The 24619-nt window shown below is 48.4% G+C and overlaps 1 protein-coding gene across 1 annotated transcript; it reads left to right on the top strand.

The window, feature by feature from the left end:
• Positions 1 to 521: 521 nt before the first annotated feature.
• Positions 522 to 22944, top strand: LOC126570347 (tyramine/octopamine receptor). Its single transcript, XM_050228042.1, has 8 exons — positions 522 to 1695; positions 7904 to 9211; positions 15753 to 15977; positions 16062 to 16260; positions 16345 to 16782; positions 17599 to 17995; positions 21810 to 22033; positions 22107 to 22944. The coding sequence occupies exons 2-8, from the start codon at positions 8062 to 8064 to the stop codon at positions 22291 to 22293; spliced, it is 2820 nt and encodes a 939-aa protein (XP_050083999.1). The 5' UTR covers positions 522 to 1695; positions 7904 to 8061; the 3' UTR covers positions 22294 to 22944.
• Positions 22945 to 24619: the final 1675 nt, after the last annotated feature.

The following is a 24619-nucleotide window of genomic DNA, read 5'->3' as shown; positions in this document are numbered from 1 at the left end:
AAGTAGTTTGTAACAAATCTTCGGCAAAATATAACTAAATAGGTTTGCAAACTTTTAGCTTAGTATGACACTCCAGTAAAGGAATAAAGTCAAATGGGTTTTTAGAAAAAAAAACCTTCATAAATAAACCTTCTTGAACCCCGAATTAACTTCAGTTACTTCTCTAAGTAAGATCTGCCTCACCTGAAAACACTTCGAACTTCGAAACAAATCCTACAACGGCCGATCGTCGCTCACCGATCGGCATAGATCCTCTTCCATCCCGTGCTCCCGTGGCGGTTTCCAGATTGCCTTTTTTTGCCGTCGATATCGTCTACCGGCACACATGCCAAGCGTACTGGCCGGCCGCGGGGAAGTCGTTAGTACACGGTAGTGCCGACAGCGCGACCGAAGCCGAGAGTGTACGAGAGCACCGCCGGTGAGTGTCCCGGGTGAGTGTTTGCAGTTGGCGCCCGGCAATAGGTGCCCCAGCGCGAACACGCGAGTGGCCTTTCGAGCGTGCATCGGTTCGGACGTTCCTCAAGACGCCAGACGAGTTCGAGGTGATCTGTGGTGATCCGTGGTTTGGCACTGGCGGCACGTGCCATTCGCAGCGGGCATCCGGTTGCAAGGTTGCGAACGCATCGCGTCCCATTCACCTGCCGGCCTCAAAGTGTCTCATCAGCAATCTTCGGGGCGAGGTGGCGCTTGGTTACGCTCAAGAAAGGAAACCACTACACTGAACTAAAGTGCCAGTGTTGTTAGTGCTCAGCGTGCAATAGTGTACGTTGGTCCGTGATCGACAAGTGCAAGCGGAGTTGCAACGTGTGTGCAAGCCAACGTAAAGCAGATTTCAATGGCATACGTTTTCTGATCTGCTGCTGCTGCTGCTGCTGTAGAGCTGTAGAGAGCACTAATGGCTTTTGCATATGATTGCTGAAGATGGATTACATAAAGGATACATCAACGGTGCTGCGACAGCGACCGAAATGCAGCTGTCAACTGGTGTAGCATTCCCATGTGTTTGTCTTCGTATACGTGTCCTTGTGTGTGCAACTGCATTGTTGTGCCAGTGAGAGTAAAGTGCACCGACAGTGTGCAGTGTGATCAGCATCTTGCTAGCACGGTGCCGGTGATTTATTATCAATTGTGTGCTGCTGCTGCTTCCCAGTGATAAGTGAGTGCATTTTGTCGTTTCGGGTTCGGGCAGGTCAGCCCCGCACCGCAGGAGGTCGAACCGGTGGCGATCTTCTGGCGAGCCGGCACTCGACGATGACGACGAAGTGATGTCAGTGTCCGTGTCCATGTCCGTGTTCTTCAAGTTTGGGTGCATTAGGTGCAATCGGTGTGTTGTGGTGTAGTGGTCTCGGTGAACCCCATTTGTACCGGACACAACTGGTGGACAGGATCTAACCGCATCGAGTGCAGAATCTCGTCACCCTTTTCAATCAAAATTCCACTTATTCTCAACCACTCGTGGGCCGGTGGTGTATATGTGTGGTGTGAGTTGGTGTGAAAATGTAGTGCATGTTCCGTGACAGCGAATGGAATGCAAGTGCACCACTACCGGGAGGGTGATTAATCCGTCGCTGGCGTCGTCGAAAGCATTCCAGTGACCTGTGTCTGACCAGTAGAGTCTAAAACTTCGACTGGAGCTGTTCAACCAACGTTTTGTCGGTGTATTTAGTAGTCCGTAGCGGTGCAACCGTGCGTAAGGTAGTGAGCGCGTGACAAATGTGTCCGTAATTGATTCTGGAAGATTATTCGCTTCGGTTCAGAGAGTGTGCCAGTTCAGTTCAGTCCAGCCAGCCACACAAGCCAAGCCGTGTAAGTGTGAAATTCAGCACAGTCCACCGAGGCGTATTCACAATGGCGGTGGCGCTTATCGTGGCGCCTGCATTGCACATGCGGTGGCAGGTCGTTATCGTGGTTGCAGCTGTAGATACAGTTTGTTTGCGTTCAGCTGCGCCCGTTTCAAGTAGCCCTCTTGCGCGGGCTCGATCGATTGTTAACCATTGATTAATGCTCCTGACTGAGGTGAGGAATCCGATGCCGGTTGCTAATGACCACAAACAGCTGTCATGCAGTAGCTAGCGCCTGGGAGAAGGGCCACTGGGCTCGATAGACGACCAAAGTCCGTTCGGTGTAAGGGGCATCATAAGTTTTGCTCCAATTTCGGTTCTAGATGGTGGTTCGAAGCTGCTGCCTCCCGTTATTGCGAATATTTCCGCACATTCTTCGACTGGGTATGCTCGATTGCTAATATGCAATCAGACAATGCCGGTGCTGTGTTTCGCGCAAAACACTTGGAATGATGGACGGAATGATAGTCCGAAGCGGCATCAGACAGTCGCAGATGAGGGTACACAGTTTAGTCCAGTGACCTTCGATTCGATTTTCGGCTCTGGTTCTGGTTCTGGTCTCTAAAAGTCATTCTCTCGCTCCGACGTATCCTTATCCGATGGCGTATCGTTAGGATTGTTTGGTGAGAGGGGCCTGCCCCAGTCCGACCCCTCCCCGATCCCTATCCCGTAACGATGAAATCCTATTTTCTACACAATTAACTCTGATTATTGCGCCCGATAATAGCCGACAATGATTCCTTGGCACGGGCATCCACCGAATACCGTCCCGGTGGGGTGGGGATTTCGCAAGGTTTTTCGTTCGTACGCCCGTTTCGTTTCGTTCGGGTGCGATTCGATCGAAGCATTCAGCATATGCTCAACATTCTTCAGCCGCTGCTCCCGCTTCGCGAGGGTTCTGAATATCCGGTGCCGACAGTTCTTTGTTCTATGCGGTACGCGGCCAGCAATCTTTGCGAATCGATCACTCGCCAGGCCCTGGCCCTGGGTCCGTTTTACGGTACGGTTACGGTTTGGGGTCTTTTTCTTTGGTTCGCACACCGTGCACCGATTGACCGTGACCGGTAAAGGCTCCGGCTTTTGGATGGTTGATCAGAGAACACAACTCTCAATGAACTGATGTTCGCGTCGTCGTTTATTTTCTTTGGCTTTTACCCCCCAGACGATAAGCCGGAGCGAACCAGCTGACCGTCATCCATGGTAATACGGTCTGGCAGCGTTTGCTAATGAAAATCCTGACAGCGAACAGACAGTACGCGATCGTTTGACTGGATTGATTGACTGAGTTGAACACAAAGAAGCGTCAACCGATTCCCGTATCCCGCTCCAGGAAGAACAGAACAGCTTCATTGTGTGTCGAGGATTAGGGCTCCCGTGGATGTTCCCTCGATGCTCGATGAAATTTTAATCGCAAAAGACAAGGGTTTGGAGCTCGCTAGCCGTCCGTAGAAGGGTTCTCGGCCTTTACGCCCTTGGTTGGTGCCAGTTAGGGAGACCCAGTTCGTGTTGCGGACAAACTTACAAACCGCTCGAAGCCTTGGCTCCCGAAAACCGGATGAGTAGAGTCGGTACGGTGTACTTGGAAGCTATTGTAAACCCCTCCCTCTCGTTGAAGTAACGTTGCTGTACATTCGGTGGCGGTGAAGCTGAAGGGAATCCGAAGCATGTTCTACATTTGATTGTCCCTCGGTATTCAATAGTCAATGGCCTCCCTTCAAGTCCTGATGTGTACGAGCTAGCGAAAGCCAAGCCACTTCTAGCGTACCCTCTGCTTGTGTATAGAGCCTGCCAATCGGAGACTATGTTTATTTATCTTGCTTGCACATCTTCCAGAACCATGCTCGATGCCTTTTTACCGAGGGTAAAGCCAGAAGATTCCGCTCCAATCGTTTGTCAGCAATCGTTGCTTAGATTTCAAGATTGCAATTCAATTGATCCAGCATCCGGAATGCCAATCATGTCCACCCGGTAGCTCAAAGGTCCTACTAGATCCTGGACGAGCTGCACGAATCGACCTGTACGGTGCTGCACGCTGTGGATGCAGCCCAGGGTGGATTGTGAAAAAGAATGGTTGTGAAATTGCTGCCCACGTTGATCGATATTGGAACGCCTGCAACCAGCAGCCAATTCAATTGTGAACCGAATCGATCGCTTTTCGTCATAAAATTGCAGTGAGCGTGGGAGATTACTAACATTCAATTACAGGGACAGGCGATCCAATGATTTTTAACATTCACACACATAGATATCTTTTGCGTTTTGGGAAAGGGGGAGCGAGATAACATTCCGCCTGGTTGTAGGCTCGAGCTGGCAGAGGTGTACTTTGGGTGTGGAAATTGGAGCCACAGAACATCCTGGATACCGTTCACCAGGGTTCACCTTATGTTCACTCGGAGCATGGACTCGAGCAGATGCTGACTGATTGTTAAGAAGGTTGGCATTCGAAGGTTCGTTCGATCGTACGAAGAGAGCCCGGAGCAAGCATTAAACTGGTACTAGAATTCCTTCTGGTTTATGTAATCCCTTGTCTAGAGAGTAAAAAAGCTAACACCATATTGGGTTAAAAATTGGGTCCACCGTCCACACAATGAGATGTTAGGCCTAGAAATGGTCGAAATTAGAGAGAGAAACTATTAGCCTTTTTGTTTTTGTTTTAGTTTGCCTATTGTCAAAACCGGATGCATGAATTATCTTTAGAGTCTTTTTCTAGGCCTCTGGTACATTTTGTGCCAATATGTCTGTACAAAGGGAAAAAGAGCATGTTTTAATTGGAAAACAGTACCCCCGCCAGACTGCCACAAATAGCATTTGCCCTGGACAAACTGCTACATTCCCCGGTAGTACTACGTAAAGCATTGAATGGAACTCAAACATTCCAGTTACACACGATAGGTCCTCCCACATTCACTTGCTTCTCCATTACGCAGGAGATTGAATTCGATTTCCACAGCTTTACCGGGGGCATTGTAGTGCGGTGTGTTAGGTCAAAGGTAGAAATAACTTTTACCTTTGATTTCATATTTATTTTATTTACAGTAACTGGTATTCAGCAAACTGCACTTTAGCAGACACTTTCCGGTAGCGTGGAATGTGTAGCAGCAACTAAACAACTCTGTATGTATGCAATGCATGTATGCAGTAGATAATGATGTTTAGATCAGTGCAAACACTAGACATTGACATTTTGACCGCTTTCCTTTTATCATCAACGGTTTTTATCAATCATGTAGTATGAATGTAATGGAACAGAACAGCACCAACTAGCACTCTGTCCAATGTGATTTTCATCGAATCGGCCCGGTTGCGTACTGGATCCTTCTATGACAACTGGCTCAAACCATTCCAACCACAAACCGGCAACTCGAGCCACATTTGCCACTTCAGCGACCAACGGTTCGCATCTTCCACGGACTACTTGAGAACCCGGGATCAGGTGTATGAGTGCCTTGATATTACGATTCCGACGGTGTCCAGATACCGGATTCAGAGCTGGCTGTGGTGTCGGAATAATTATGCTGCACATTTATGACTGACCTGAGCGAAGATCCAAAGATGCTCACTCGGCCACACGGTGCAACGGTGTACCTTACTGCCTCGAAGGTCTCGAAAGTGCCTCGAAGGTCTCGGTAGCATCCGCTCGAAACTCGAGCGGACTCGTTACACAACGTACGCCGGCTCGCGGCATTGCCTTAGCGTGAGCTCCATTGCACCAGGTCGAGGGAGGGCCCGTACTATCCCGCACTGTCCATCACCGGTAATCTGCGGTTATGTTACCACTTTGTACCCATTGTGGACACTACCCCGGGTAGGCCGGGTCGTGTGGAACTAGCTCGGCATCCACCTGCGCCGATCGTGCCCGGCCTGCGTAATGTGGTGGTGGTTCGCGGTTACAAATCCGAGATTTCCATTGCCCTGGTCCACCGCTTTTCCCCACCTCGGGTCCACGCACTCCACGATGCCGTCTCGTTGCGTCTCGTATTACTCCATCGCGAGCGCTCGTTCGACAGTCAACACGGGAAGCACACGGCGAGTAAACGGGTGCAACAGCAGCAGCAGCAGCAGCAGCCCATCATCGATCGATTTGTAACAAACCGGGTCTATATGGATCCCTTCCTCATCTCCCTCCAATCCGTTCTCCTTCTTTGCCTTCCCTTCTACATGCGTGGTTTGCGGTGGCTACGATCTGGCAGCCCATGGCAGACGAGACGTAGCGTTGCATATTGCAGTTTCGCGGTTTTGCCACTGACACCCAGCTTCATCCAGCGGTGCGTATCCGGCTGTGGTGGCACTGGCGGGCTGCAAAATGCATGATACGTTTCTACCGTCAGCTGTGGTGCCCGTTCGAGGGTGGCGCTGATTTTGCCATTGAGCTGAAAAAGCTATCAAGCTCACCCTTAATAGCACCTAACCGCGAGTAATTGTGAGGTCAGCTTTCGGAATATGGAAATATGGTGCCATCGTATTGTTGTTTTAATTGAATTTCCAAAGATGTAAACATGTTCGACCACATTTGAATGGCTGGTCGAAAATGAAACAAACCGGAATGGTACTGGTTTGAGCTCTTGGCGGTCAGTGGCGGCTCAAAACTAGGGCAGCTGTTATGTATCGGATCATCGACGAAAGGGCGAAGAATTCGTTTCCGCTTGTTTCACAATGCTTTGATCGGGGAAGGTGCTGCTCGGAGATGAGTTGAGAGAGCAAAGTACTAGAGCGTGGGGTGAATGCTACGAAAGGCAAAAGAACCGATCAGAAATCAGTTTTGTTCCAAACATGTAGTTCAGACTCAATTTGCTTCATACGAAGAGATAATTTAACATTACTTAACTAGTTCCAGTAATGCACACCTGCAACCTGTACAACCTGTTGCCATCGAAAGATGCACATCGAAAGAGGCACTCGGCACCACCGATACAGATCGCGATCGCGAAAGCAGGCTCATTAAGCCTATACACAACCGAGCAAGCCCGGGATATGGCGATGGGTAGTGAAGGAAATTTCCTACCCCACTTTTTTCTTTGTTAATTGTTAATAAAAATTCGGCTCGTCCGTCCTTATATATGTTAAAAAAAAAACTAGTTCCAGTACAGTTCTCGCTTACATGTTCTTGTAACGTTATGTCCAATAGATCCAAGAACAGTACCTACCAAACGCACCTAGACAGCCACAAAACAATGGTTGGAAAAGGGGCAGCATTCATGGCCTGGTTGAGTTTACCAACAGCTTGCCGGTGTCTTAAGGACATGGGAATTACCTGGAACGATGTTACATTGAGTTCCACTGAATGAAAGAGACGTTGAGGGAAGAAACCATGCCGTTGGTTATCTGCTGTTTTAATAACAGCAGTGCAGAGGCATTCTCCAACAGCGAGGAGAGCGGAAAGTACTACGAGAATTTTGAGGGAAATGATTTGATCGGATCAGTGGTACATTTCTGCTTTTCTATAGGATCAGTGTTACATCTAAAAATCGCGGTCGTATCTATATGTTTGGTTAAATGCTTTTATTCGAATTAATTTATCTGGAGCAAACTTGAGGTGCTGCAAATAATGCGCACAAGATTACTAAAAATATCAAATAAACGGGACATACTTCCGCGTGCGGCTGAAACCGTAATTGACATTCAATCCGCATGCCGCACCGCAAGTAAAATATTACCAGGATCACTTTCCCTGAAATCAATCAAATTAAATTACATGCAAATGAATGCCAAGTGACGCGCAGCGAAAGACAGCAGCATTCTACAAAAGATCAACGCCTGAGAAACCAACCAGAATCAGCTTCTGCTGCCGTTTGCGATGCTGGCCACGAAATCAAAAGCCAAAGCTATGGGCGATGGTGCAATCGTTGGTTCATGGTTCCGCGATTGCCTCTTATTGAATTGCATTGCCGCGTTCTTGCAATGGCGTGGCGTTGGCGTCGTAGTGTGCTGCAAACTGGATGGACTGGCTGGCTGGATGAACTGTTGCATAATGTTCGCGCATACATTAGTGCCCTCGTCTGGCGCCCAGCATGCAATTTCAATTTAAATATTTATCATCCCTTTTGGGGATCCCTTCGTTACAGGGCCCTTCGTTGGCAGAGGGCATCAGAATGGATAATGGCCGCGGTTGGCAGAGAGCCAAGAGAGCCGGTGCCAAGCGCGACTTCGGATTCTAGTGAGCTGGCGTCCGCGTCGGCAGTGTAGGGCTACTGTTCACCACGAGAAACCGGGTGTGGTAGCGATGGGAAGTAGCTGGATTCCCGATTGGCGATGGTGTGATCACTGGCAAACCTTCCGCTACCTGGTGTCGTGTGCCAGCTACAGCAGTAACGCCAGCACCCTGCTCTGGGGTCCGGACGTGCTGTGTCGTCTCGCTAGTCACGCCCAACTGTCACAAGCAACACCACCGCCAGCGTCACCATCATCGCCATCTCCTGCCCTGAGAGTACGAGCATCGGAGACTGGCGAAGACGACGACGACGACGACGACAGTCCCGATCAACTGACGGCTGGCCTTTACCGGTTGGTCACCCAGTGCTATCAGAGCTTCAGGTGTGGACTGCACTCGCTGCTAACCGGTGGCTCGATCCGGCATCCGGATGACGTACACTGGAACGATGCGTTGTACGAGTGTGTACCGGATGAGTTCGGGCCGCTCGCCGGTGGTGATTGGAAGCTGGGACCCAACGGGGGTGGCCCGGCCGCTTGTGAAGTGTCCGCTTCGTACAACGTAACGCTCGTCGCTCGCCAAGTGCTGCAACCAGTGTCCGAACTGATCGTGCAGCTGCCACGGTTAGCGGTCCAGCTGCTCGACTCGAGACCGACCGATTCCGATCGGCCCTTCCTTGGGCGTGACTGCTGGAACACGTCGGATGTGCTCAACGTCACGGCCCGCCACCGGTTGGTCTGTGGAAATGGGACGACGGTGGCGGGGACGCTCGGTCCTCCTCACTCCTCGGCCGCGTTCTTCGAGAACGAAGCGTTCGAGGGTCTGAACGCGTCCCTGCTCGAACCGTTACAGTGCTGGATGAGTGTCGAAGTGCTACAGAACCTGCTGGCCGTGGATCAGTGGCCGGGTGCGATCGATCCACTTGCCTCGCTGTCGTCGGTCGGCTGGAACCAGACACGGTTGCTGGATGAGTTGCAGATGGCCGCTGCCGTCGCCGGTGGCGTTATCAATGCGGACGCCGCTGGACGGTACGAGTGGAGCTTTCTGTTTGTCATCCTGTTCATCTTTGCCGGCGGGCTCGGCAATATACTCGTCTGCCTGGCGGTTGCCCTCGATCGGAAGCTCCAGAACGTCACCAACTACTTCCTGCTGTCGCTCGCCATCGCCGATCTGTTGGTGAGCCTGTTCGTGATGCCGCTGGGAGCGATACCGGGATTTCTTGGTAAGTTTCTAGCCGAAAATGTTACTCACAAGTTCTTTTCAAATGTTTCTGGAACATATTCTATTGTTAAGTACGTTGCGCTGAGTTCATTCGTTCATATGGGGTAATGTGTTTCAAATATGAAGCATGTGTGCCATGTGTTTGGATGAAAAGCGTTTGAACACACAAAACAGGCATAAGAAAATTGAAGATCGCTGATTACAGAATGAAAACCTAAAATTCTCTCGAGTATGCATTGCTCGTAAATTTTGTGGGCTTTATTATTGTATCAACTGATTTAGATTGAGTTTTTATTGGTTTTCAATGGCTTTTCTTAATTTTTTGGTTCAAATTCGAGTAAGGAAATCGCAAACGTGTGCTTCCAAACGCCAAATTATTGTTCTGAAAGATCATTTTAGCTTTAAACTTCTTAGCGCAAGATAGCATAGTAAATTCAATATCTCGAATCTTGTCCGCTTATCAGCAGACACCATTTAGAAAAAGAATAATCTTTAAAGTCCAGTTGATGAGAATTTGAGAACAACAAATGATGGTTTGGACCGAAAAATCATTCTATTGACACACTATTTACATAAATTGTAGAAATCCTCGCAAACGACAGAATCTTAAATCGAGGAAACCATTCCTTGCAGCGTTTCTGCTAGATCTATTCGTAGTCAATTGTTTGAACTCGACTGTCAGGATCGAAACGACTGACAGTGAATTTAATTTATATTAGCCCATTAGATACAAAGTAGTTGAAAAATTACTCGAATTACAGTATGAAAAGAAAAGTTTATCCACCCATGCGAGCAATTTACATTTTAACTGATTTCTCAAGGAAACTTGCAGCAAAAAATAATGTAACACATATCAATAGTTTTGTTTTTCATTCTACTTTACTATGCTATTATTTTTGAACCGATGGTTTCCATGAAAAACCAGCCAAAATGTAAGTTTTTTGCATGGGGTGGATAAATTTTTTTTGCATACTGTATGTCGATAATGATTTTAGGGCCTTCCACTTTAACTGCTTAGCTTGATTTTGTCAGTAACATTCGTCAAATTATGACAAATTGTATCGATCTGAAAGCAATGTAATCATAAAAAACGAAAAATAGTCAACATTGAAATCAACCGATGATTCGGTTACTGAAAACTTGAAAAGCATAGTATTGAATCATTTAAATGACTAACAACTGTATCCAGATTACAAACACTCACTGCCTCAGTTTTCTGCCGTTAGTGGTTGCGGAATCGAAAATTTTTCATCCTCGCTTCCATCATTGCAGCTTCCCACGTTGCGATGCATCCCGTTCCATCCAAATGTGCCAAACGGCTATTAACAGGCGACAACTGAGATTGAGCAGCACAAACGATAATTTATGCTCGGTTTGCTCGACGAACTGACCCCACGGTCGATCGGATTACGGTTCTAACCTGTCCCTCCGATGCCTCAAATTTCGCTCGAAATCGAAATGGTTAGCCGTTTCGCCGGACCATTTATTCAAATACGGATCCACCGCAACCGGAAATGGACCGTGTCCGTGTTCTGGGGTGAGGGTAGAATAATATTTTCCAGAAAGCACACCAACATACACACACGTATCCAGACAGACAGACAGACACAATTACGGTGTATATCAGACAGAGATACAAATCATCATTAGGCGCTTTGATGTGGGACGAAAACCCGGGGGTCCACCAATTCCATGACCGGTAAATCATCTCTACCTCGCTGCGCTCGGGGTTTGGCCGCTCGCCAAGTTTGGTGTTTTGTGGACCGATTTTTCGGACCCCACCCGAATTTGGACTTCCTGTACCACACATGGACCATTCATGAGGCTGCATATCAATCAATCGGTTAGCCGATGCGCGATTTACCGGTGTTACGTGGCATGTAGTCCACAGACTTTCCCGCCACTCCCTGGTCTGACAATCGATACGTCGAGTACGTTCGAACGGCCGTTCAGTCCGGTCGGCCGGTATTTGTGTTTGATGAAATACTATTTCGTTTGTTACTCCAGTTTTACGTTCCCTTCAAATCCCACGCATTTCTTTCGCACTCCCAACATAAAAAAAATAATCACGGAGCGAAGCAAATCATCGCCGACTGCACGGTTGGATACCGGTTGCAAATGGGGAAATGTTCCGGTTCTGCGAATACGAACCCGGGAGGAAATGTGCGATAAAAATTAATGACATTATCACCACCACAGGAGTCCCGGAAGCCGTTCATTTCCGGGCACGGCGGCCAAGCGACGAACCCGAACTCGTGCGTCGGGACCTACAGAACAAGGGTGCAGTGGTACCAAGCTTCGGAATAGAATCGTCAGACATCGTCTGGTGGAAGGCGCTCTTACTGTTTCCCATCCGTCACGTGAACCGACGGTACGTTGGAATGGGGGAAGTTGCTGCAAGGATGCGCCCTGGGGAGACCAAGATTTATGGGCGCATCTGCCGCCTATCTATCCGCTTTCCAGGCCCATGGCCCATTATTTATATTCCGATCCTGATGTGTTAGATCCTCAACACCCGGTGCACAGATTTTTGGCCACGAAAACCGCGGTTGTGCGGTTGCAATCCGACGGTTGCACGATTACATTACATTGGAACCGTTGGATAACATGCTGCATGCCTTTGCTCGCGACCGGGTGCAATTTGTTGCTGAAGAATTGGCAGCGCTTGCTCTGTGTTGAGTGAACACAATTTGGAGTGAATTGATGAGCGAGTGGGTGGGCGCTCCAAAAAGAGGGAGCTTCACAGCTGGCTGATTTGTCACTCTGTCGATGAAGGAGTGTCCGGAAGGAGTGTGTACGTGCCCGTCGGTAACAAATCTCGCCCGGTACGCTCTGCGTCGAACCCTTCGAAACCAGACGAATGAATCGCGTGGAGTGCGATTTACTATTCAAAACATCCTTTTCCCGACGGGCACCGTTCCCGTGGGTACCGTGTCGTGTGGCCACTCCACTCGCCGGTGGTGGCGGTGGAAAAAAAACAATTTGACAAACGTTTCACTTTGCTACACAGTTCCGTACGCTGGTGTGAGCTTTCAACGGCACCACATTGCTGCTGCTGCTGCTGCTGCTGCTGATGCTGCTACGAGAATAGGATACCTTTTGTGCCAGCATAAATCATGTGTGTCAAAGGGTGGTGGGCGGGACCCGTGGATCGTTTTTCCACTTTCTTTCCGTCATCGTATACAGCACATGAGTGTATGTGTGTGAGAGTTAGAGAGTTTTTGGCTTTTCTTTTACCTTTCCTTTTGCTATTTGCTTTCGCTGAGCACCAAACACCGATAGGCGCCCGGAGTGCACGTGGCGTGCAGCACAAGGACCGGAAAGTTATGGCGGATGAACAGATTATTAGATCCATTAATCAAACCCTCCCTTCCCCCCACCCCCCTCCCCACACGGCGATCGCACGGAGGTGACGACGAGCTGTGTGCCGCACCGTTCTATTATTATTACGTGGTGCCAACATGTCAGGTACTATGGGCGGACTAGGCGAAGTACCGACCTGCAAAGTGCCCTGCCAGTACGCCAGTAGGAATGAACCGAGAGGAGAAAGCTCGAATAGATTATCTCGTGCTGGTGTCACTGGCTGTGTCCGTGTTTGTCCCCTTCCCGCCAAAACGCAATTTGCGTTTCACCAGCCCTTTCGGCACCTTAGGACAAACAATCAACGAGAAAATGGATTAAAACCAACTGAATCCGGATAAACCGTTCGTAGCGGGCGAGGGAACAGTACAACGTGCTCAAGTACAACGCAAACTTGCTCCAAAGCTTCAACCAGAATTCTGTTTGTCGGTTCTATAGCATCGAGGAAGGACTTGATCTTGCACCGGCTGGGTTCAACCCCGACAATTGAAGAGATTGTAATAATAAACAACAACAGATATGACAAAAAAAAAGGTGACAAAGAGCAGAAAATTAAAATGGCAACCTTACGCACATACGCTGTTGTTGATCAGCAAGCTTCGTTTTTTTAATGGTTTGCAAACCATGTCATTATATTATTTTTCACAGTAGACAAAGTATGAAGACGTGCATAGACGTCCCATTGCTTCGTGCTACTATGTCGCAAGAGAGATTTCAAAACATTCGAAGAGCATTATGTTTTTATGATGTGGAAAGCCGAAGACAAATTCGTAGCACCGATAAATACGCTCTGATTCAAACCTTGTGGGATCGATCGATAGAAGTTCGTCCAATGTTCTACAATTGCCATTACCAATTGACTAGCAACTGATGGCAATAAAAAATCGGTGTTCTTTTCGGCAGTATATGCCATACAACTCAGTTAAATACGGTTTGAAGCAACGACCATGTTGCTGATCGCTGCCTCCTCAGGTTAATGAACTAACAAACATTCGATCATCACCTTCCCTCAGTAGCTCATCAATCAGCCAATCTCGACCGGGCTCATCACTTCAAATTAACGCCAGCATCTTGGGAGCTCTATGTCTACGCGATGCGCCTGTGTAATCAAGAATAAAGGCTATTCTACAAAAAATTGAAGTGGAAAAAACAATACCTTCTTTATAACAGAACCTTTTTCGAACAGCTACTGTTTAAGTTTTTTAAAAATTGCCCTTGATAATGGGTTGATTTTAAAAAGTAAACCATGCATTCTTGTTTAATTTTCGTCCCTTTTTACATAGACAAAAAACAGATTTCAAATGGATACATGAAATATCATTTTATGTTACTTTTTAGCCTTTGAACCACCCACTGCTACTATTTTGAACACAACTGTATCAATTGAAACTTCCGTCCAGAAACTACTGAATATTGCGCAATATTATGAGGACCATTTACTAATGGACCAATTGATCCTCGAACCCATATAAGATTAACTTTCTTTTTTTTTCGTTTTTTCGTTCCCTTTAACATTTTTTAATAATCAAATTTTATATTCATGTGCGTTTACCTAAAAAAAAAGCAATATTGAAAATTTCAAGTCGATCGGATTTTAATTTTCAAAGATATATAACAAAAACGAACGGCTGGCCCAATAAGGCTATCCAATATAATTCAATAAGGCTGGCCCAAGTTTTCGATACCGAAACATACCAAAATATGCCTGATATCATCGTTGAAGTGATTGAACCATGACGTTGCAATCAATCTAATTACAAGGTGACGGGATAGTTAACCGATGAAGTCCCGCCCGGCATCATTTCGCTCATAAAGTACCGTAAAATGGTGTTGTTGTGTTACTTCCAATTCGCGCTGCATTTACGCGTACACTTACATCCCATTACATAACCGAGTGCCGGATGAGTTCGGGCGTGCATTAAGAGTTAATCGTTTCTCCTCCAACCTTGGAATCTCGTCCGGAACGATCGCTTTAACGGTTTGGCGACAGGACGAGTTGACAGCGACCGGAATTGTGGATACGTAGCGTAGTGAGGAGTTGACAAACAACAAGCCGCGTCTCTTTTTTTGGCTCTCTGGCTGACGTTACGCAATCTGCCCGACTCTGCCCGACCCGACGAACGCGGAGCGTGTTGTTTGTAGTGTGTGTTGGTGTGCCCGGTGACGAGACAAATATTAAATTCCTTCCTTATCAACTCCAGTTTCCTTTTTCCTTTTCTCTCTCTCTCTCTTCATGCTCCGTGTCTCTTTGGCACGAGGAAAATGTCGTCGCTGCTGTGACGAGCGCGAAAATCTGCGATCCAAAAACTTATGACAAATCAACAAACCAACTCCCCGAAATGTGCCCCAGGGAACTGTTTGTTTGTGTGCCAAGGAAAAGATAAGAGAGAGAGAGAGAGAGAGAGAGAGAGAGAGAGAGAGAGAGAGAAAGGAAGAGGCAGGGAAAGCGAAAGATGTTTTCCGTTTATTTATTCACTTCTGCTCGACGACGGCTTTAGCACCCTTACAGTAACCAAAGGACTACTAAAGAAGAGCGAAACAGAAAGAGAGAGAGTATTTCGAAAGGATTTGCAGGGGATGAATCCTCGATTCCAATGGCGTCTCCAATTTTACACCGAAGCACCTACTACACTGCACTTTGCGATATTAATTTGATGGATACTGGCAGCAGATTTGTAACCACCAGCCTTCAGGTTCAAATTTCGCTTTGGCCTGGGTAAAGGGCGTTTACAGGTAGACCAAAAATTAGCTGGGTTGGATTGTGTTGGATCAGCACATCGTTCCTTCCGAGAATGGCTCGCCGTCCGATCTGAGCGTTTGGCGTACACTTAGGAATTCAACAGCTCCCTCCCAGAACTGCCACCATTGCTACTTGTCTGGTGGTATGGTTGGTACGCTGTTCTGCGCAAAGTAATTGCATTGCAACAGTCCACTCATCGTCGAGGGCTTGTTGTCGAGGATGATGCACACTACAGCGCGTTTGTGAATATCACACTTTCTGATCATTGGCCAAGTTCCACTAATCGATGTTCTAACATCAGCAAACAAGAGATAATGAATTAATTAATGTCTCTTCGAATGCTGCACGACGACGACGACGAGAGCAGCCTCTTCGAATCGCGACCACATTAACGCTCTACAACAATCCGTTTGGTTTCCCTCTCGCCCCTCCTCCCCCTCAGGCTATTGGCCGTTCGGTGTGACCTGGTGCAACATCTACGTGACGTGTGATGTGCTGGCCTGCTCGGCCAGTATCCTGCACATGTGCTTCATCAGTCTGGGCCGTTACCTGGGCATCCGGAATCCGCTCGGTAGCCGGCATCACTCGACCAAGCGCCTGACCGGGATCAAGATCGTCCTAGTGTGGCTGCTGGCGATGCTCGTGTCCAGTTCCATCACCGTACTAGGTAAGCCCGTCACCGTCACCGTCACCGTCACCGTTACCAAGCACAGGGTTGGAGTCACATCCGGAGCGATTTCCCGTTTTGCAGGGTTGATCAATCAGAACAACATCATGCCCGGTCCGAACGAGTGCGTCATCAACAACCGGGCCTTCTTCGTGTTCGGTTCGCTGGTCGCGTTCTACATCCCGATGGTGATGATGGTCGTGACGTACGCCCTGACCGTGCAGCTGCTCCGCAAGAAGGCCCGCTTCCTCGAGCAGCATCCGGAGGGTGAGCTATTCCGAAGGTAAGCCGGTGTTGCGGGGTGATGATTCCTCGCATTCGCAAGTCGCCTTTCTTGACCGTTACTTGACCCTTTCCTGACTGGCAGACTGGGAGGACGGTTGGCGTCCTCGAAGCACTCGAACAACTCGCAAAGCGATGGTTCCACCACCTCGAACCGGGGGCTAGAGATGAAGAAAGGGACTGGCGGTACCGGGATCACCAGCAACAACAACCACCACCAACACCACCACCACCACCACCACAACACTATTGGCAGCAGCAGCACCAGCAGCATCATTGCCGGTGGCCACAACAACAACAACAACAACCATCACCACCATCAGCAGCAGCAGCATCTTCTTCATCACCAGCACAAGCCACAGGCGGCGATCACGGGATCGTACGTGCGCCCCGATCGTTCACCGCCACCGTCACTGTCATCGCTGGATGCGTCCACACCGAGTGTCATGCCGTGGCGATGGCACGGTACCACCACCACCACCACCACCGTTGCGGCCAGTACCGGGACTGGCCGGATTAGCAGGTAAGACGATTGGACGCGGTTTTTGGACGGAAAACATGTCTTTCCGCATCCGAAGTTTTTTAGGACAATCCGTGCCGTTCGTTGTGCAGTGCGTTCGGCTGCCAGAGAAACTGTCTTTCCGTCCAGAACCAGTTCCTGCTTGGAAAACCTTCAATCCAGAATGGCAGAATATCCAGAAGCAGCTGAAGAGCATCGAATTCATCGATTCATACTTACGAACTACTTGGCGTGCCCTTTTTTCGAGAACCTATCGGCAGCTCGTAGGAATTGCTGATTTTCTCGGTGCGGTCCCGGTTCATTTCGGTTATTAAGATGCCCTCGGGCAGCATCCTGTGCACACCGGAAGTGCGTGTCCGGTTTCTTCCGGCCACCTTTGCCTTTCGTCGTCGAATCAAGCTGTCTGCCAATCTACGTAACTCTCTTCTGTACTCAACAGTGTATGTATTCCTTGGAGCTTGGAGCTTCCAAGCGTCTTTGGACTTCCGGCAGAAGGTCCTTATAAAACTCTTTGCACCTGACACTCCGTTTCGTTCAGTCAAAAAGTGAACGAACGGATAGCCACAAAGCAGAATGATGGAAGAAAGCGTCGCGTCCTACTGCCAGAGGTCGCGACGATCTAATTTATGACAGAAACACGCCAGCACCCAACGGTGTGGGTCCGGTTTTTGGCTAATTACGTTTCCACATTTCCGCTGTCCGCCGAGCACTTGCTTTGCATCCTTTAATCTCTCTCTCTCTCTCTCTCTCTCTCTCTCTCACTCTCTCTCTCTCTCTTATCTTTCTATTTCCGGTGCGGCAAAATGGTGACCACACTAGGATGAGCTCAATCAAGGGCAGCATTTCGCATCCGCATCTTGGCCACACGACGAACGGTAGTGGTGGTGGCGGCGGTTCCATTACCACCCGGCACCACCATCCACTCGCACTGGTTGGACCCATCCTCGGCGGTGGTGGTGGTGGCGGCTCGACAGCCGGTAGCAAGCACCTGGGCCGCACCCGGGACCGGACGACGGCGACGGTCCTGTGTGACCAGGGCACCCAGACGCCGGACAGCATCGAGCGGGAAACGAGGCGCCAAAAGTTCTGCTCCTTCCGGATACACCTCAACAGCGTACCGACGCCGGCGATAAATTTCAATCTGAAGTTTCTCGGCAGCAAAAAGCGCACCAACCTATCGGCGAACGCGGTCGCAACCGAGCAGAAGGCGACCAAGGTAAGTGCACGGCTGCGGGATACTCGTGCGCCAGCTTCCAGTGGAAATCGTTTGTTTTTTGGTGCTGGTGGTGGTGGTGGTCAAGTGTCGCGCTACGTTCGATCCAACAGCAACCAGCTCCAGGCAATGCAAGGATCCTCTAAATGCAGGAAACGCTTCGAAGCGTTCTCCTTGCTGGTGGTTTTTTTCGAGGGCGATTCAACTCTTATCATCTGTTTTCTTTTTTCACCGAGCGTATTACCGGGGCCCGCTGACCACAGCGACGCGTGCGGTGGGGATGCCAGTGATGCAAACGCTTCCTATTTCATGGGAAATCCCGAGCTGGGACCACCAGCATCAGGGGTGGCAGGACGGGATGAAAGTGTGAAGCGGATCGTGGAGATGAAACCCTCTCTCTCTCTCTTTTCACCATCCCATGGGACGCCCAGCTGACCATGCGGCTCACGGTGAGCGAGAACTTACTCTTATCTGCTGCTGCGGTCCGGACGGACGGACAGACGACGGGTTCCATTATGATTCATTCGAGAAGATAAAGCAAAAGGATGGCCAGCAGACCGGCCTGCTGGCCATGCTGTGCCATTTTCACACGCTTTCCACACAATTCGCCCACACAGCACGTTCCCTCGGTGGTTCCATTTTCTCTGCAGTAGCAGCAGCAGCACCATCGAGAACTACGGCTGGAAACTCCACCCGACTCCCGGACTTTCTAAATGTTCCCATTCCATTCGTCATTCATCTGGAGCCGGAGAGCCCCGGATAGCTGGTCCGGTTGGTCCCGGAGACGTAAGAACCGGCTGATAACGAAAAGGCGCCACAGGGTTTTGTGGGCCCATTTCGCCGTTTTCCACCTTCCACGCGCCGGCCTTTCACCTTTTTTTGGGGTCAACTTACTGCCCACTTACGGGCCCCTCCGGTAGCCAGCACCTGACCATCAACTCTTCATAATTAATGGACACTGTTTATGCGAACCGTCGCTGCTTCAGCTGCTGCTGCTCCCGGGCGGCTCTGCTAGAGTGGTCAGTGGCTATGGAAGACCGGTTGGTAGAAGACTGAAACCTGGTCCCCTGGTGTCCCAGGTGGCCGACTGTTTTTTTGCGATGCCGCCAACTTGCCGCACAAAACGCGAAGGCAAAAGCGTCAATGAAATGGCGTCGGTCAGTTCCAGTAACGAATGCTCCCGTGGGGAAAAAGCGAGTGGAGGAGATGAGGGCAGTGACGGTGGGTGTCAGGAGGATATTCAGACAGATCCATACGGCAGCCCGGGCAAGGTGCTTTGTTCACAATGAGATAAGCTGGAATAGGTAGAAGGTTTTTTAAAGAAGTTTCCTCTGATGGACTCTCCCCATAGACAGAGAGAGAGAGAGAGAGAGAGAGAGAGAGAGAGAGAGAGATGAATTCCGTTCCATTCCGTGCACACTTCCGGGGATATGGCTCAAAACAGGACACCAGGCGCCCAAAAGATGTCCACGGAAGCCACGGTGAGTTCAAGGAGCGTCAGAGAGTGTCCTGGTGGTAGGCGAAAGGCCGGCAGCAAATTGGCAGATGGATGGAACTTCTTGCGCTACAATCTGCAGCACAACCAAAGACAAACCGCACCACCAGCAAGACCAAGCAAGCGACCCGTAAATGGGAGCAAGCTTTCTTGGAAACATTTGCAACCCCGACGTTGACGCTTGCCGGTTCGACGGATCGAGATGCATTGTGGTTCGTGTGCTATCAAAGATGTGCAGCTTCGTTGCAGCGGACACTCGGTTCAGTGGCGGCCGGCGAGGACGAGTGGTCGAGTGGTCGTGGTCGGTTCCTTTGATCCCCGTTCCTCCGAACCATCCCGGGTCGAATGCTTCGTTCGTGCACGATACAATAACTTTCGTTGACGAAATGTCAACCAAACGATGTACATCACAGTATCGTCAAGTGGGCACCCTTTGCCTTGAAAGGTTCCCCTGCAATCAAAGACCAGCGACCGTGTCCATGGCTACCAGCACCAGCGAACATGGAAATGTGTTGTGCCATTGCCGTACGGTTTGGTTCCCGAAAGTGGGTGGGAGTGCTGAGCAGTTGGGTGGAGACCAATTTGAATGTGCATCACGCTGCACTTGGCGCGCTTTTTGTGCATCAAGAGTGCTCCTACCGAAGGGGTGCGAGGGGGCAAAGGGACATTCCTAAAAGGAATGCGTTTGTAATGGCAGCTGATGGCTCAGAACAATCGCGTCGCGTACGTACGGTCGGAAGATAATGCATTACCGTGATTGTTGCTTGTGCTGGTGATGCATCATTTGGCACCAATGTTGGATGTCGTGTGTAGTACCTGGTTCATATTTTTTGATCAATTTATTAGAGAGAGAGAGAGAGAGAGACCGGGTGTATCCATCAACGTTTCACTTTACGATTTCCGTGCTATGCAGCACAATTCATCTGATTGCTATAACCCGTTTGATCTCATTCTCGTGACGCTCGTTTGACGCTCGCCCTTAACTATGAATCGGAATGAATTGAATCTTCCCTTGGGCCATGGGAATGTTAGGTGGTTGTTGCTGAGGCGTTGTGATGGTCATCAGCAGAATCGTCTGGATTTCCTGGAGTTCGCCCGAGTAACTGGAAGTTAGTGTTTCAGTGAAGATCGGCAGAGGAGCGAGTAATATCATTTAGCCAATATTTTATCACCCTTCGCTGTCGTGTCTCATGCGTCGTCCTTTGCAGTGCTCTTCCCGATAAATTGTACAAAAAATATTAAGTACCGGAATTAATTCTTCCTTTTTTTTAATAAATGCATGTGGCCTAATAACTACAACTTAACATATTACATCCTGGTTCAAAGTATTGCCTGTCGTTAGCTACGACTTTCTGCTATCTTTCAGGTAGTAACCGGATTTTGCAGCGATAGAAATCTTTTTTTTATGAAGCATCTTAGGCAACTACCCCTTTTTTATTCCTCCGTAAAGACTAAGGTGCTGTGCAGCAATAAAAAAAATCCAGTAACCATACAAGTAGTATTCAGAAAGGGATGTATACAGCGGAGGTGACAACATTTTGTCTTAGACGATTTGAAAAAAGGTTTTACAGATTTTGCTACATGCAGCCGAGCGTTAGCATGTTAAAAAACTCGTTAATCACGTCTGTTATCCCATTTTGATCCCATCGTTTTTTTTTTAGGTCAGTGCTCGCTTTCAGTCTACGACACACGTGATAGCTGGATCTTCTCATTGTTATTGGTGTACCCGAAAGATTTGTGTCTGTAACGTTAAAATCTTCGCTTCTAAACCTTTGAACCTTTCGATTTTTTTTTTGTTTTGTAACATTTTCGCCTTAAGCTTATACCAACCAAACAACCATTTTCATCTGCTGTTTTCTTCAAATGAAAAACTGGTTTTTAAATCTCCCCGCAAAATGGACTTTTCAGGCACCAAACTTAACATTTCCAACTCGAGAAAAAATATGTTATAGTTAATATTAAAAGTAGTAACTTACATACAACGATGCATTTTAAAGGTATTTAGTTATAATTTAAAACGGCATAACAAATGGGGCGGTGTGACTTCCCGAAAGTGAATGGGTCCATCGTTTAAAAGAAACGCAGGGATTAATTCCGGTACCTAATAGCAAGAGCACTATTAAAACAAGCACCACCAAAGTGACAGTAATTGCCGCTGTAACTGTGTGATCTAGAAGGGAAGGGAAACTGTCCACTGGCGAAGCGTTATCGATGGAAACGAAGCAGTAAAAACGAAAAAGAAAAAACTCAAACTAGAACTGATGCTCGATGTAGTGACACTAATTCTCACTTTCGTCACCACAATCCCGAAACCGGCCACAGGTCCTGGGGCTGGTGTTCTTCACGTTCGTCTTCTGCTGGGCACCGTTCTTCATCCTGAACATCATCTTCGCGGCGTGGCCCGAGGCCAAAGTACCTGAGCGCATCGTCAGCATCTGTCTGTGGCTGGGCTACGTGTCGTCGACGATAAATCCCATCATCTACACGATCTTCAACCGGACGTTCCGGGCCGCCTTCATCCGGCTGCTGCGCTGCAGATGCGAACGGTACGTGTTCCTTTCGTCGGCTTTCCACCTGGCACTGGCCCTCACTCTTTCTCTTCTCTTTCTTCCTGTGCAGATCCGGACGGCCACCGCGGTACCGCTCGGTGACGGACAGTCGCGGTGCCATCAGTCTCTGCACACCGTCCGCGTTGCCGCTCGCAATATCGCTGCAGGGTTCATCGCTGCTAACACCTTCCACCACGCAGGCGACACCACTCAGTGACTTCCGGGGTAGCTACGAGATAACGGACGACGATTGCTGAGCGACGACGATTGCACACTGCGACACACCGATCGCCTGGCCCTGGTGCCAGTGGAGACGAGCGAGTGTACGGGGACAGCATAAAAGTCCGACCGACCGAGCGACGTCCGAGTTCGCACCGAGTGCACGTGCTGCGTCCCACACCGAACTGGACAGTAGCAGCTCCCCCCCCCCCCCCCCCCCAACCCCCGGGAGGACAATGGTGGACAGTAGTTTTAGCGTAGCTTATAATTGAAAACACAAACTCGTACAAAACATTCATGACTCAAGGGGCCGGCAGAATCTTTCCCGGCCTGGAAGCGAGACACAACGTCAGTGTGGACACGGATAGAATTCATTCTGTTGGTAGACCGTAGATTGTACTATTAGTAAGCATCTTCATCAACTACCCCTCGTCACCCTCCATAACCGCCCCCCGCCCGCCCCCTTCCAGCATTGCTCCATTGGTTCCTCTTTCCTATCTTCTTCTCGTTGTCACTTCTCCCCTATCCCCTTCATGAGCACCGGTTTAAGAGCAACGAAATGGAAATGACAGTATTTTGTAAGACAAATTTCTGCGGCAGTAGTTTGTTAAACCAGTGCACAAACATAAATGTGATTTTATATTAAAGTTATATATATATACATACATAAATAGTTATGTAAAACTGTAGCACGATGGTGGTGTTTCATGACGCAGCGATTCTCTCGCATCCGAAATGTTGTGCCCCTGCCGCTAGTGGTGGTTGAGCAAGATGTACATTCCGTTTTATATTTCTTTGCTGGCTTTAAAAGATGAGGAATTGTTAAACGAAGATTAAATATTGTGTCGCATCTTCGAAAATGGCGTTCTTTTCGAAGATTCTAAGAGCTGCACAAACGATGGATCAATATTCCACCAGGCAGTGACGTTATTATTCAAATCATTCATTCAAAGCACAATACTTTCCACACATCACCTGATCGGCCAAACAGCTGTGCCATATTTGTGCAGTATGATGTGACTATTGCAATGCAATCAACGCAAATGTGGGCGAAAACGAATGTTTAGAAACTCCTTTCCAGAAGGTAATTACTAAGTTGCTAAAGGCATCAATTTACGTTGATGCCATGCGAAATTATATCTTTTCTGAGACTTTCTCGTAACGAAACAAGTAGAAATGCTTTTCTTATTATTACTGACAGCATGTTAAACTACGTGTACAAGATATTGTTTCTAAAACAAGGTTTAAACATATCTTTTATTGTTTGATTGTTTATTCCGTTCCACTAATCATTAAAAGGAACTTAAATAGCACGTAGATTCAGTATTCAACAGTTCTCAACGATCGTTCCAGTTGTTTGATCCAGATGTTTTATTTTGAAAGCATCACAATGAAAATATGAAATCAAAACAAAAATAAATCAATTGCTCAACTCTTGGCAATTGTTGTGCTAAAGATGATCGCGCTCGATGAATTCAGCATATCGATTCCTGAACTTAAACCTGATCTCAACATTTGTTCTATTAAATCATTTTTATTAATGAGTCTGTCTATCTGCTGCAAATATGGTGCTTTCTACCAATAACCTAAAACAGGTGCAGTCTATCGCTAGCGAAACCTGAGTCAAGACAATCGAATCCTGCCAATTGGGTGAAATTTAGAGTGGACACTGATTGTTCGGCGTTTCATTCGAGGAAAAGCTTCCCGTAACTTTACGTGGTTCATAGCTCTATTGGATATCAAAGGACGAATGGAAAACGCTCAAAAGCTCCGAACAGCAGCTTTCACGTTTCTCCTGCCGAACCGCACGAATCGAAAAGGGGCGCATTGCGATGGAGGCGCATGGTGGTGCGATCTTTTTTCGATACGAAGCTTCAAATCAGCTACTTTTGGCTGTATATGCTGCTTAAAGTGCTATCCAGTAGAAAAGGACCGTTCTTCTCTCGCTCTCTCTCTCTCTCTCTCTCTGTGCTCCTCTCTCACGCTAGCAATTGTTTCACTCTGAATATCTCTCGTTTCTCCGGTTTCGTAGCTCTCGCTTGAGTTCGATAACACTCACAGTTCGGAAGTTTCCGAGACGAACGCCAAGCCAATCCGAGTCAAGCCGAGATCCTTTGTTACAATCCGAACGCGTCGCAGTTTGTCTAGTAGACAGTAGTGTCTAGTATCGCACCGAATACAAGTTCCCCATGACCTGCATTCACCCGCTGCAACTCGAGATAGATGACATTTCTGTCCTGCCCTCGAACATAGCGCCATTCACATAATGCTAATGCAAAACGGTGCGACCACAGACACACATACACAAAGTAAAGCAGTAGTCAGTGAACGTCGTACGACACAGGTGGAGCAGATGGCAAAGAG

The sequence above is a fragment of the Anopheles aquasalis genome, chromosome 2, assembly GCF_943734665.1.
Source record: "Anopheles aquasalis chromosome 2, idAnoAquaMG_Q_19, whole genome shotgun sequence".
Classification (NCBI taxonomy): domain Eukaryota; kingdom Metazoa; phylum Arthropoda; class Insecta; order Diptera; family Culicidae; genus Anopheles; species Anopheles aquasalis.
The sequence above is the reverse complement of the archived record's forward strand: the minus strand, read 5'-3'. Positions and strand labels throughout refer to the sequence as shown.

What these genes read in the sequence shown, in the direction of transcription:
- LOC126570347 (XM_050228042.1), top strand. Translation starts at nt 8,062, where the DNA reads ATGGGAAGTAGCTGGATTCCCGATTGGCGATGGTGTGATCACTGGCAA. An exon ending in AGCGATACCGGGATTTCTTG is followed by an intron (nt 9,212 to 15,752) that starts GTAAGTTTCTAG and finishes CCTCCCCCTCAG; the next exon opens with GCTATTGGCCGTTCGGTGTG. An exon ending in CAGTTCCATCACCGTACTAG is followed by an intron (nt 15,978 to 16,061) that starts GTAAGCCCGTCA and finishes CCCGTTTTGCAG; the next exon opens with GGTTGATCAATCAGAACAAC.